General features: G+C 38.1%; 1 protein-coding gene across 2 annotated transcripts in view; it reads left to right on the forward strand.

Annotated features, from left to right (window-relative positions):
- Positions 1-12,332, forward strand: part of LOC149789706 (uncharacterized) — a 127,433-nt gene that overhangs the window by 71,836 nt on the left and 43,265 nt on the right. For both annotated transcript variants that reach the window (XM_089971709.1, XM_089971710.1), the window contains exons 9-10: positions 1,049-1,297; positions 10,086-10,207. In XM_089971709.1, coding sequence (XP_089827835.1) covers positions 1,049-1,297; positions 10,086-10,207 — 371 coding nt within the window. The remainder of the gene's footprint in view (positions 1-1,048; positions 1,298-10,085; positions 10,208-12,332) is intronic.

The following is a 12,332-nucleotide window of genomic DNA, read 5'->3' on the forward strand; positions in this document are numbered from 1 at the left end:
CAGTGGTTATTAATCATTGATACAAAAAATGTCAAGTTATATTGAAATAAACATCAGTGGTTAGTGATCATTGATACACACAATGCCAAGTTACAGTGAAATAAACAGTAGTGGTTAGTGATCATTGATATACAGAATGCCAGGTTACAAGGAAGTAATCAGCAGTGCGTGGTAATAATTGCATAACAAAAAATATGGAAATACGATTGTTATGGTAGAATCAGGATACTTGTCTGTGCTTATTTCGGATCCAGGTTTCATATTATAATCAATAGAGTTGGTCATGGAACCAGACTAACTTTACAGAAGTACCTCAATCATTTTTAGCAGGAAACAGTTTTGTTTCTTATAAAATGTCTGCATGATCATGCAGTTACTTATAGCATTTTCCAAAAGATGGCACCCATGAAATGACACATAAGCAAAACAATATGTACAATACGTTTTTTTTTTTAAAAGTTTAAATAGCACACAATACAATGGAATATTCTGAATTCTCGGGCACATGCTGGAAGGTAAACAATTACGCATGTTGGACATTATCTGCTGATCAGAGTATGTTTTGGGTATGGGATATGTTGTCACGAGAACTTGAAGAAGAAGCATAGGATTACATCAAGTTAAAGATAGCAAAAAGCCATTGAGTTGCATAGTTTTGGAACTCCCTCTTTCAAAACTGTACTGAAGGAATTTAGGATCTATGTACTTGACAACGTTTTAGTTGAACATAATGTGTATTGTCACTACATCAATCGCGGATTACACGTCTGACCTTTCTAAATGTCCAACTGGACAATACCCCGGGACAAATTAAACTGAAAATTGGTCTGACTTGAGGAAGTATATCAATTGCCATTCTGAAAAGCCTTGTTAGGTTTGGCAGGCTGCAACTGATTTTAATATATAGACATATTCCATGAAAATAAAAATTATTCCTTTATTATATATTGTTTGTCTGGTTTGATTTGCTTGATTTAGAATGTAATGTATGAAGAAAACACAGATACTGCACTTGAAAGAACAACAGTTTAATTAATTTTACTTACAGGAATCGCGAAAAGAAATCATTGAGAAGTACTTCAACGATCTCCGCGACATTCTGAAGGATAAGCCAACAAGACACCACCTGATGGGTGATATTGCTGTTGATAACACGCAGAGTGATCCCATGCTAAAAGTATTGAAAAGAATAATTTTTGAATTAGCATCACAGCAGCCCCATTGGGGGGAGGAAACACCTGCACAATGGCTTCCCTTGGAACAAGCCATCATGACATTGAAAGCGTCTGGTGCCAAGGTAAATTTTATAGAAACATTCTTCTAACATTTATGTACCCTTTGATCATTACACTAAACACTTCTGGTGCCAAGGTAAAGTTAACAGGAAATCTTCTAACATTTATACACCTTTCAAAATTGAATCATATAAATTTCAGTATTTTCCATTCATTGACCTTTTGCCTTTATCAGTTCCATACTATATCTTTGTTCTTAAATGATCTACCTGTACTATAACTTTAGTTTTGCATAATCTACCAGTACTATAACTTTGGTTTTACATGATCAACCTGTACTATAATTCTGGTTTTACATAATCTACCAGTAATTTAACTTTTGTTTTACATAATTTACCTTTTAATATAACTTTGTTGTTGTTGTTGTTTGGTTTAACGCTATTTTCCAGCACACGATAGGCCATACATGGCGGCCAGTATTAATGGTGGAGGAAGAACCCGAGAAAACCCCAGAAAGAACCACCGACCCACGAGAAGCTGCTGGCAAGCTTTCTCACATACCCGCATTGACTGAATCCAAGACTAGAATCGGCGCAGACATAGGTGTGATGGCAGTGGTTCGTATCGGAGAACGCTTTAGACCACTCAGGCACTCGGGGCCCCCAATAACTTTGGTTTTATATGACCTAACTGTACTATAACTTTGGGTTTACATAATATACCTGTACTATATCTTTGATTTTACATAATATACCTGTACTATATATTTGGTTTTACATAATGTCCCTGTACTATAACTTTGGTTTTACATAATCTACCTGTACTGTAACTTTGGTTTTACATAATCTACCTGTACTATAACTTTGGTTTTACGTAATGTACCAATACTATAGCTTTGGTTTTACATGATCTAACTGTGCCAAACTTTGTGGATAACTTTCGCTTTAGGTAAAGAAGAAACCTATTGATTTTGGTTGTCAGAAGGTCATAGGTCATAGAGTCAGTAGATGAAAAGTGACATTTTTTGTTGTGCAAAAGCTTTATTTTCCAACCATATATCTTCATCAGAGAGCTTATAGATGGCTTACTCTTTTGATAGAGTATAATGTTCAAAGGTCATGTCATTAAGTCACTAAATCTAATACCAAGTCAAGGCAAGTGTAATACCAACTCATGGTAGTCAAATACCTAGTGATGGTAAGTCTAATACCAAGTCATGGTAAGTCTAATACCAAGTCATGGTAAGTCTAATACCAAGTCATGGTAAGTCTAATACCAAGTCATGGTAAGTATAATACCAATTCATGGTAAGTCTAATACCAAGTCATGGTAAGTATAATACCAAGTCATGGTATGTCTAAACCCATGTCAAGGTAAGTCTAATATTAAGCCATGGCTATCTAATGTCAAGTCTTGGTAAGTCTAACACCAATCATGTCATGTCTAATACCAATTAAGTCATGGTAAGTCTAATATAAAATAATGGAAAGTCTAATACTCGGTCATAGCATTTATAATATCAAGTCAAAATAAGTCTACTACCTAGTCAGAGTAAGTCTACTACCTAAGTCATAAATGAAGATATGGCAAGTATAATACCAAGTCATGGTAGGTCTAATGCCAAGTCAGATTAAGACTAATACCAAACCAATGTATGTTTAATGTGTTATGATAAGTCTAGTACCAAGTCATGATAAGTCTAATACCAAGTCATGATAAGTCTTATGCCAAGTCAGAATAAGACTAATACCAAGTCAATGTATATATAATATCATGTTATGATAAATCTAATACCTAGTCATGGCAAATCTAATGCCAAGTCATGGCAAGTCTAATATCACGTCATGGTAAGTCAAATACCAAGTCAGTGCAAGTCTAATACCAAGTCAAGCCAAGTTTAATACAAGTCATCGTTAATATAATACCAAGTCAAGGTATAGCAAGTCAAGCTAAGTCTAATACCATGTCATGGCAAGTCATGGCAAGCCTAATACCAAGTCGTTGTAAGTATAACACCAAATCAAGGTATAGCAAGTCAAACTAAGTATGATACCAAGTCAAAGTAAGTCTAATAAGAAAATAGTTTTCTGCTAGGGTCATGTTTAGTTCAAGTCCACATGCTTTGGCCATAGGTCATATTCGTTGAGACATGTTGGTCACTAATCAGCAGTCAACCATTCCCTTAAACATGTGATCGGTATGTAACACTATACCATACAGAAAAAATAATGGTTTATGCACAATGAATGAAGATCTGCAGTAATTACAATCAACATACATTTGAATGACATGCACTTGGGATATGAAAAAACATTATCAATTTTGGGATCAAAAGGTCAAAGCTCAATGTCACTCTGATTGAAAGAAGAAAAGTATTCCTGCGTTATAAAATTAGTTCTGCATCACACAGCTGGATCAAACTTAAACATAACACTTATCACTTTGAACAAAATAGAAGCCTATCAAATATAAGGTCAAAGGTTGTAAAGTCAAGGTTATGATAACTGAAAAAGAAAGTGTTTTCAGTACAATGAATGTTTTCTCAGTGGTGGACTGTTAAACATGGTGGAGATGCTAGCTCATATCAGAGAAATGAAATAAATGTATTTTCGAATATTGTCTTCCTTTAAAATATCAATAATTAGTCCTAATGAGATCAGGGAACTATTTATGCATGATATACATACAAATGTTTGTTCATTCAAAATATCAATAAATAGTCTTAATGAGATCAGGGAACTGTTTCTGCATGATATACATACAATGTTGTATTCAAGTTTTATTCATTAAATATATCAGTAAATAGACTTGATGAGATCAGGGAACTGTTTTTTCATGGTATATATATACAATTGTTTTATTCACATTTCATTCATTTAAAATATCAATAAATAGTATTAATGAAATCAGGGAACTCTTTCCGCATGATGTAGATACAATGTTCTATTCATGTTTTATTCATTAAAAATATCAATAAATAGTCCATATTGAGAACAGCAAACTGTTACTGCATGATGTACATACATTTTTTTATTCATGTTTTAAAATGAAAGAATTTCAGCAAGGCTTTTTATAATTATATATAGTTGAAAAATTGCATTTTTGTGAAAATTCTGTTCCTGATGCTTGAAATGGGAAGGGAAATCCTATGGTAACAAATAATTGGGGCAATTGTAGATGTATATATATATATATATATATATATATATATATGTGTGTATATATATATATATATATATATATATATATATATATATATATATATATATATATATATATATATATAGCATGCAGAATATTGATAGGTAGTATTTATATAGACAGTATTTAGATAAGAGTTTATTTAGGTAGTTTTTATACAGGCAGTATTTGCATAGAGATTATATAGGTAGTATTTACACAAACAGTATATACATAGAGTTTTTATAGGTAGCATTTACACACGCAGTACTTTGCATTGAGTTTATATAGGTGGTATTTACACAGGCATTATTTGCATAGAGTTTGTATAGGTAGTATTTACACAGGCAGTATTTGCATATAGTTTATACAGGTAGTATTTATAGAGACAGTATTTGCATTAAGTTTATATAGGTAGTATTTACACAGACAGTATTAACACAGAGTTATATAGGTAGTATTTACATGGAATATTTTGGATGTTTCAGTCTTTATGGTTGACCTGATTGGAATATTTGGGATATTTCAGTCAATATATAACATCATGACATTCCTTGTGGTGTAACACCTTGTCCTTCATAATGAAACAATTAAAGGCCGGTGTAGTATACTCTGATCAACCAAAGAATATAGCTGACATGTTTGGATTTTTTGGCATGTTTCTGTCTTTATGGTTGACCTGTTTGGAATGTTTGGGATGTTTCAGTCTATATAGCATCATGACATGCGATGAAAATGTTGTAACACCTCGTCTTTCATATTGAAACAATTAAAGGCCTGTGTAGTGCAGTCCGATCAATTCAACCACATCAGATCATCTTATTAATACAACAACCCATCTAAATCAGCGCAGTGGATGATTATGTAATTAACAAACATGTTGCAAAAAATTACCCATCCAAATCAGCGCAGTGGATGACTATGTCATTGACTAAACAACCCATCCAAGCAAGGCAATGCAGTGGATGATTTTATACTTTTTGGTCTCAGTTCTAAGGCAGACTGGTATGAACTGCAAACAGACAGATGAACCTTTGTATAAAGTAGGATAAGATGGGCATTTGGAATAAAGAGTGGTCTCAATACAAAAATAATGGATCCTTTGAGCGAAAAAAAAAGAATTCCAACTTTTACCCTTCTGCTCATGCAAGAGCCAAATAGCCACTGAAAAACGATGTTTCTATTACAACTAGGCATTATGTTATTGGAAAATAGTCTGGAAGTTGATTTCTTATGACTATTTCAGAAATAGCTTTCGAATTGCGTTTCCTACTTGAATTTCTGACAGGCGAAAATGACAAAAACCTCCAGAGTATAATGCGTTAATATGAATCTAACTATGAGTGTGATGTGATGCATGTTACGACCCTGTAAGAACTTAAATCGTGCATTAAGATATAGCTAAGGTGATTCCAACAATGAATGTGATGTAATACATAGTAGGGTGTGTTGTCTCCAGCATTAAAATATAGTTAAGGTAGATTCCAACTATGAATGTGATGTAATATATAATAAGGTTTGTTGACTCCAGCATTAAAATATAGCTAAGGTGATTCCAACTATGAGTGTGATGTAATACATAATAGGGTGTGTTGACTCCAGCATTACAATATAGTTCATGTGATTCCAACTATGAGTGTGATGCAATACATAATAGGGTGTGTTGACTCCAGCATTAAAATATAGTTAATGTGATTCGAACTATGAGTGTGATGCAATACATAATAGGGTCTGTTGACTCCAGCATTAAAATATAGCTAAGGTGATTCCAACTATGAGTGTGATGTAATACATAATAGGGTGTGTTGACTCCAGCATTACAATATAGTTCATGTGATTCCAACTATAAGTGTGGGTTTCAAAGGTTGTCATCGCCGGGGGCGGTTGTGGGATATAAGCACCCACTTCCCTTGGAAATCTACCAATGGCTTGCGTCTGATAGAGCCTCTGACAACCAAATCCAGCTCCAGGCCTTCACGAGTGGCGGAACCTGTTTAAACCGACTGGAGAAGGGATGACAGGCGAGCTTCTGGCGCCTCAAAACCAGATGCTTCGGGCAGATGGGGCTCGTTAACCTTGGGTGGTCATCCATCTAGGAGAAGGTAAACTCCGATTTCAAACCTTCGCTGCCTTGCGACTATACCCTCTTAGGGGAAAGGCTAAGGGAGTAAACCCCAACAGAACATCTGGAGTAGGAGTCCCTAAGGCGACTTGGCATTGATTTCAGTGTCATCTCAGCAACTCCTGCGACGCAGCTGGTGTCATGACGTATCGGCTTGTCCTTTCCCTTGGATCCATCAGCTGCGTGGAGAGGGGGGATCAGCTACATGGGCAACAGTTGATTGTCCGTATCACCCTGCCCAGGCATGCGCCCTGGAAAGGACACTCCAGCTTCGCTCCATAGCGTCGACACAACACGGGAAGCAGCAGCTTACCGGTTATAAGTCACCGCTCGATTGGCGTAGAGCCAGACGCCAGGGGTTGCTTCTGACGGTGGGAGAGACCAACATGTTTCACTGGACAGCTACCGCCGGCTCAAACTGGGCAGCCCTCAGCCAATAAGGTGCTTTCCCGCCACAGTTCGCCTGCCTTGCTGGGTGCGTAAGGCTTAAGGTACGCGAGTGCCTGACAAGCGGACTGCAACTACTGCACCAAAAAATAACAAAATAAAAATAAAAAAGATTTCAATCCTCAAGTTAGATACCTGGAATGTCCGGACCATGCTGACTGGGCTTTCAGATGATCTCCAGACAATCAGTGATGTTCGTAAGACTTCAGTCATCAACGACGAACTTGCAAGGCTCCAGGTCGACATCGCCTCACTACGGGAAACACGACTACCAGATTCTGGGCCCCTCAGAGAAAAGAACTACACATTCTTCCCTCAAGGAAAGAGCGCAGATGAAGCCAGAGAGTTTGGTGTTGGATTCGCTGTCAGGAACACTCTGCTGGGAATGATAGAACCCTGCCAACAAGGAAATGAAAGACTGCTATCCCACCGCCTCCACACCACAAACGGCCCTGTCAACCTGATCAGTGTATACGCTCCCACACTAAGATCCGCCACAGATACCAAGGATGAGTTTTATGATGAGTTAAACTCGCTCATCGACAAAATTCCCAACGAAGAGAACTTGATTTTGCTGGGCAACTTCAATGCTAGGGTGGGTGCCGATCATGACTCTTGGCCCTCCTGTCTTGGCAAGTTTGGCGTTGGGAAGATGAATGAGAATGGTCAGCGCCTTCTAGAGATGTGCTCGTACCACGAACTCAGCATCACCAATTTATTCTTTCAGACAAAGCCACATCACAAAGTGTCTTGGAGGCATCGCCGGTCTAAACACTGGCACCAGCTGGACTTGATCATTACAAGACGGTCAGCCATGAAGGGTGTGCTTCAAAACCGACCACTCGCTGGTGTGCTGCAAAATGAAGCTTCAGCCAAAGAAGATCCACCGCTCTCGGCAAGACGGTCAACCACGCATTGATGTGAGCAAGACATCATAACCAGACAAGGCTGAGGAATTCACATACGCTGTTTCCAAGCTGTTTGACTCAGAATCCCCCAACGGCAGTGCCAAAGAAAAATGGGATTACATCAGAGAGACTGTATACAGCACATCCACATGAATCTTTGTTAAGAAGCAATCAAAGAACAATGACTGGTTTGAGGCTAACTCTGCCACACTCATGCCAGCCATAGAAGTGCGTCGCAGTGCTCACCTTCAATACAAGCGATCCCCCTCTCATAAGACACTACAGGCATACAGGTCTACCACAAGCAAAGTGCAGAGATTAGCACGGTAGTGTGCCAATGAATACTGGCTTCAGCTCTGTCAGAGTATCCAGTCAGCAGCAGATATTGGAAACATCAGAGGCATGTACGATGACATAAAGAAACCAATGGGTCCCACGAATAAACTGACAGCACCACTGAAGTCTGTCACAAGCGATACCATCCACAACAAGGGCAAGCAGATGGACCATTGGGTGGAATACTACTCCGAACTGTACTCCAAAGAGAACCACGTGAACAATGATGCCCTCAATGCCATTGAAAACCTCCCTCCAATGGACGAACTGGATGAGAAACCTACTGTAGACAAACTAAAGAAGGCCTTAGAGAAACTGTCCCTAGGTAAAGCCCCAGGGATGGATGGCATCACAACAGAACTCAAGTGTGGATGTAGCCTGCTTCTCACACACCTGCACGACCTCCTCTGCCAGTGCTGGGACGAGGGGGCAGTGCCCCAGGACATGAGAGATGCTAACATCATAACCCTGTACAAGAACAAGGGCGACATAAGTGACTGCATCAACTACAGTAGCATATCACTTCTCAGCATCGTGGGTAAAATTTTCGCACGCGTCATCCTGAACAGACTGCAGACGCTTGCTGATAGAGTTTACCCAGAGTCGCAGTGTGGGTTCCGCGCAGAGAGGTCCACAATCGGCATGATTTTCTCTGTCATGCAACTGCAATAAAAATGCAGAGAACAACACAAGGGCATTCGAACTGGTCAGCATAGACGGACTCTTCACAATCCTGGCGAAAATTGGTTGCCCTCCAAAGCTGCTAAGCATGATCCAGTCCTTCCACGATGACATGAAAGGCACGGTGCAGTATGAGGGCTCAACATCCGACCCCTTTGACATCCGCAGTGGAGTTAAACAGGGCTGTGTCCTTGCCCTCACGCTCTTCGGCATCTTCTTTGCAGTCCTGCTGAAGCACGCCTTTGGGACGTCCACAGAAGGGATTTACCTGCACACACGATCAGACGGCAGACTGTTCAACCTGGCACGACTGAAGGCAAAGAGCAAAGTGCGTGAAGTAACCATCAGGGACATGCTCTTCGCAGACGATGCTGCTCTAGCCACCCACACATAAGCTAAGCTTCAGCGCCTGATGGCCCGCTTTGCTAAAGCATGTGATGAGTTTGGGTTAATACATAGTGTGATGTAATACATAGTAGGGTGTCTTGACTCCAGCATCAAAATATAGTTCAGGTGATTGCAGCTATGAATGTGACGTAATACATAATAGGGCGTGTTGACTCCAGCACTGAAATATAGTTAATGTGATTCCAACTATGAGTGTGATGTAATACATAGTAGGGTGTGTTGACTCCAGCATTAAAATATAGTTGAAAGTGATTCTGTAAAATATGAATATGATGTAAGGTATACTAGGGAATGTTGAATCCAGCATTACAATATTCTTGAAAGTGATTCTAGAAGCTTGGATCTCCAACAAGTGAGAAATGAATAATGAGTAATATTTAGATTGTGACTCAGAGCTATATTTCATCTGGGATTGTCTCAAAATGAACGGGACAATTTCATACACACATTAGAAAGGGGATTCCTCTAATTTGATAGTGAGTATTTTATTTTCATTTTGTATACTTTATATTTTATTATTAAGTGAGAGGTTTAGAAAATGTCCCATTTTTCAACATTTGATCCGAATGTTAACACTAGAATTTTGAAGTGTGCAAAATATTAATTAGGACACAATAAACTTGAAAGTAATTTGAAAGGGATTATTTTATTATTAATTAGGACAAATCAAAATTCATTGTTTTCATCACACATTGCAGCTGTTTTCATGCTAATAGGATCTATCACCTTAATTTTTAGCTTATAACTCTTTACATGTCTTTCCATCAGGTTGTTGCACGCAGTCTCATTGAAGAGATAAATGTGTCAGGATCTGTTATGATTGAAGACAGCAATGAACTTGATCTGTTCCTTAGATTCCATCATGAGATGGGCACAATACTCTACTTCAGGTGAGAAAATGGCAATTGTCCCAGTTGAAATGGAAATTAGTAATTCACTATTCATGTGAGAGAAATGCTATATTTTTCTTTTTTGGAATTATCTTTTAATTGCCTTTCCAGGTGAGAAAAAGAACTATTTAGCCTGTTGGAATGGAAATGACTGTTAATTCACTCTATGGTAAGATTATGATGCATTGAATTGTACGTTTAAATTACTCCATTATATGCTGTGTAAAATGATGATAGTTTATATTAAAGTGCTCAGTACCTTGTCCATTTTAGTACAAGTTTATACTGTGTTAAAAAAAATGTATGAAACGATCCCAAGTCATATTGTGTCAAAAACCAGCTTTGAGAAAGAGATTAAAAAAACAAACATGGTCTCATTATGACTCCTTTATGGGATGCCAAGTTTGTCAGTCCATTTGGAGACTGAGAGTTAATAAAACATGATCCCATTTTAAATCCTTTATGGGATGCCAAGTCTGTCAGTCCATTTGGAGACTGAGAGTTGAAAAGAACATAATCCCAGTCTGACTCCTTTATGGGATGCCAAGTATTTTAGTCCATTTGGAGACTGAGAGTTGAAAAGAACATGATTCCATTCTGATCCATAGTCAGATAAGCATATGGAATACCCTTTCTGACTCCATAGTCATGGTAAGCATATGTAATACCCTTGCTGACTCCATAGTCATAGTAAGCATTTGGAATACCCTTGCTGACTCCATAGTCATAGTAAGCATATGGAATACCCTTGCTGACTCCATAGTCATGGTAAGCATATGGAATACCCCTGCTCTTTTCTTCCTTGAACTAATTATGCAAATGCAAGTGTCAGGATGCTCCAGTGATTACAACATTCAAAGATGTTAAATGCATTTTCAGTCTGTCATTGTCCTATTATATTATGTTATTTTCTCTCCAGTCATTGCATGCATGAGTGTTTTCTTGTTTCTTACTAGCAATTGTGAAGGGGTTTTGCACCTTGCTGAGTGTTGCTATGCTTAGTTAATTGTTCCTCTTCATAATAATGGTGTCTGGGTAAGTATTATCTACCATTTTCTACTTCCCGTTATATTGTGTCGTATTCCCTATTAGTGACATAATTTATCTCAACGTGTGGGTGAGTATGAGCATAAGAAGGCTTCATGGGACACTCACCCTACCTTCCAGTTGTCTATAGGTTGTTCATGTCTTTGGTCAGATGATGTGTGTGCCTTGGCAGCAGGTCACCTCACTTATTAGGGGGAGGAAAGATAGCCTTTCTTCCTCTTTATCTCAAGATGAACCGTCTAATCATTTCCTGGAGGGATCTTGATCACTTTTTATTGGGGAAATATTCTGTTTAGCAGTGTCTTATCAAGGAAAGTAAAGTACTGGTGGCCTGCTTATCCATGACACTCTTTATTGAGCATTTATTTCATTTGGATAGATTTGAATGACCTGTCAGAGCTGTGTTGCTGGACTAGTCACCAGTCAGCAGGTGGTTGATGGTCAGTTGAATTGGCATCACCCTGTCCGAATGCTTCCATTTAATCCAAATGGGAGTTGCGTAAACCACACTACCAGGCAGCCAGTCGCCTCGCCCATCCAGAGCATCATAAATGTACATGACTTTGTTTCAAGGTATGGGGTACAGGACACACGGTACTAATTATACAAAACACTGTAAACCAGTCTAGAAATGGGTGAACAAATAATCAAGTATTTACGGGTTTGGTGGTCCATAATTGGTTAATAATGAAAATTAAAATTTTAGTGAAAATATCTTTTGAGAGTTTTGAGAGCTTATCCTATATGTAATTTAAAAAGAAATATAGACAAAATTATATTGATGCAATTTTAGTATTTTTACAGGCTTGACTTAAGAGTACTCACTAATGAAAGTAGCACCTGATTCATTTGGTGCATAATCAATCACATGTGTTTCAAGCACATGCAGATTAAAAAAATGCCGCGGGTCATATGGTGTTCTCCACACAGAAGCTTGCACCAAGAATAGTTTTGCATGGAGACATGTAAGTCTGATTATCAGCACTCAGAAATTTTAAGTTATTGAATTTTGAATATGATGGTGTTTCCATATGTTTGCTATGGGATTTGAATTAGTACCGTGACTCCTACAATATAC

The sequence above is a fragment of the Sinohyriopsis cumingii genome, chromosome 10 (assembly GCF_028554795.1).
Source record: "Sinohyriopsis cumingii isolate HCF-2022 chromosome 10, ASM2855479v2, whole genome shotgun sequence".
In the NCBI taxonomy this organism is placed as follows: Eukaryota; Metazoa; Mollusca; class Bivalvia; order Unionida; family Unionidae; genus Sinohyriopsis; species Sinohyriopsis cumingii.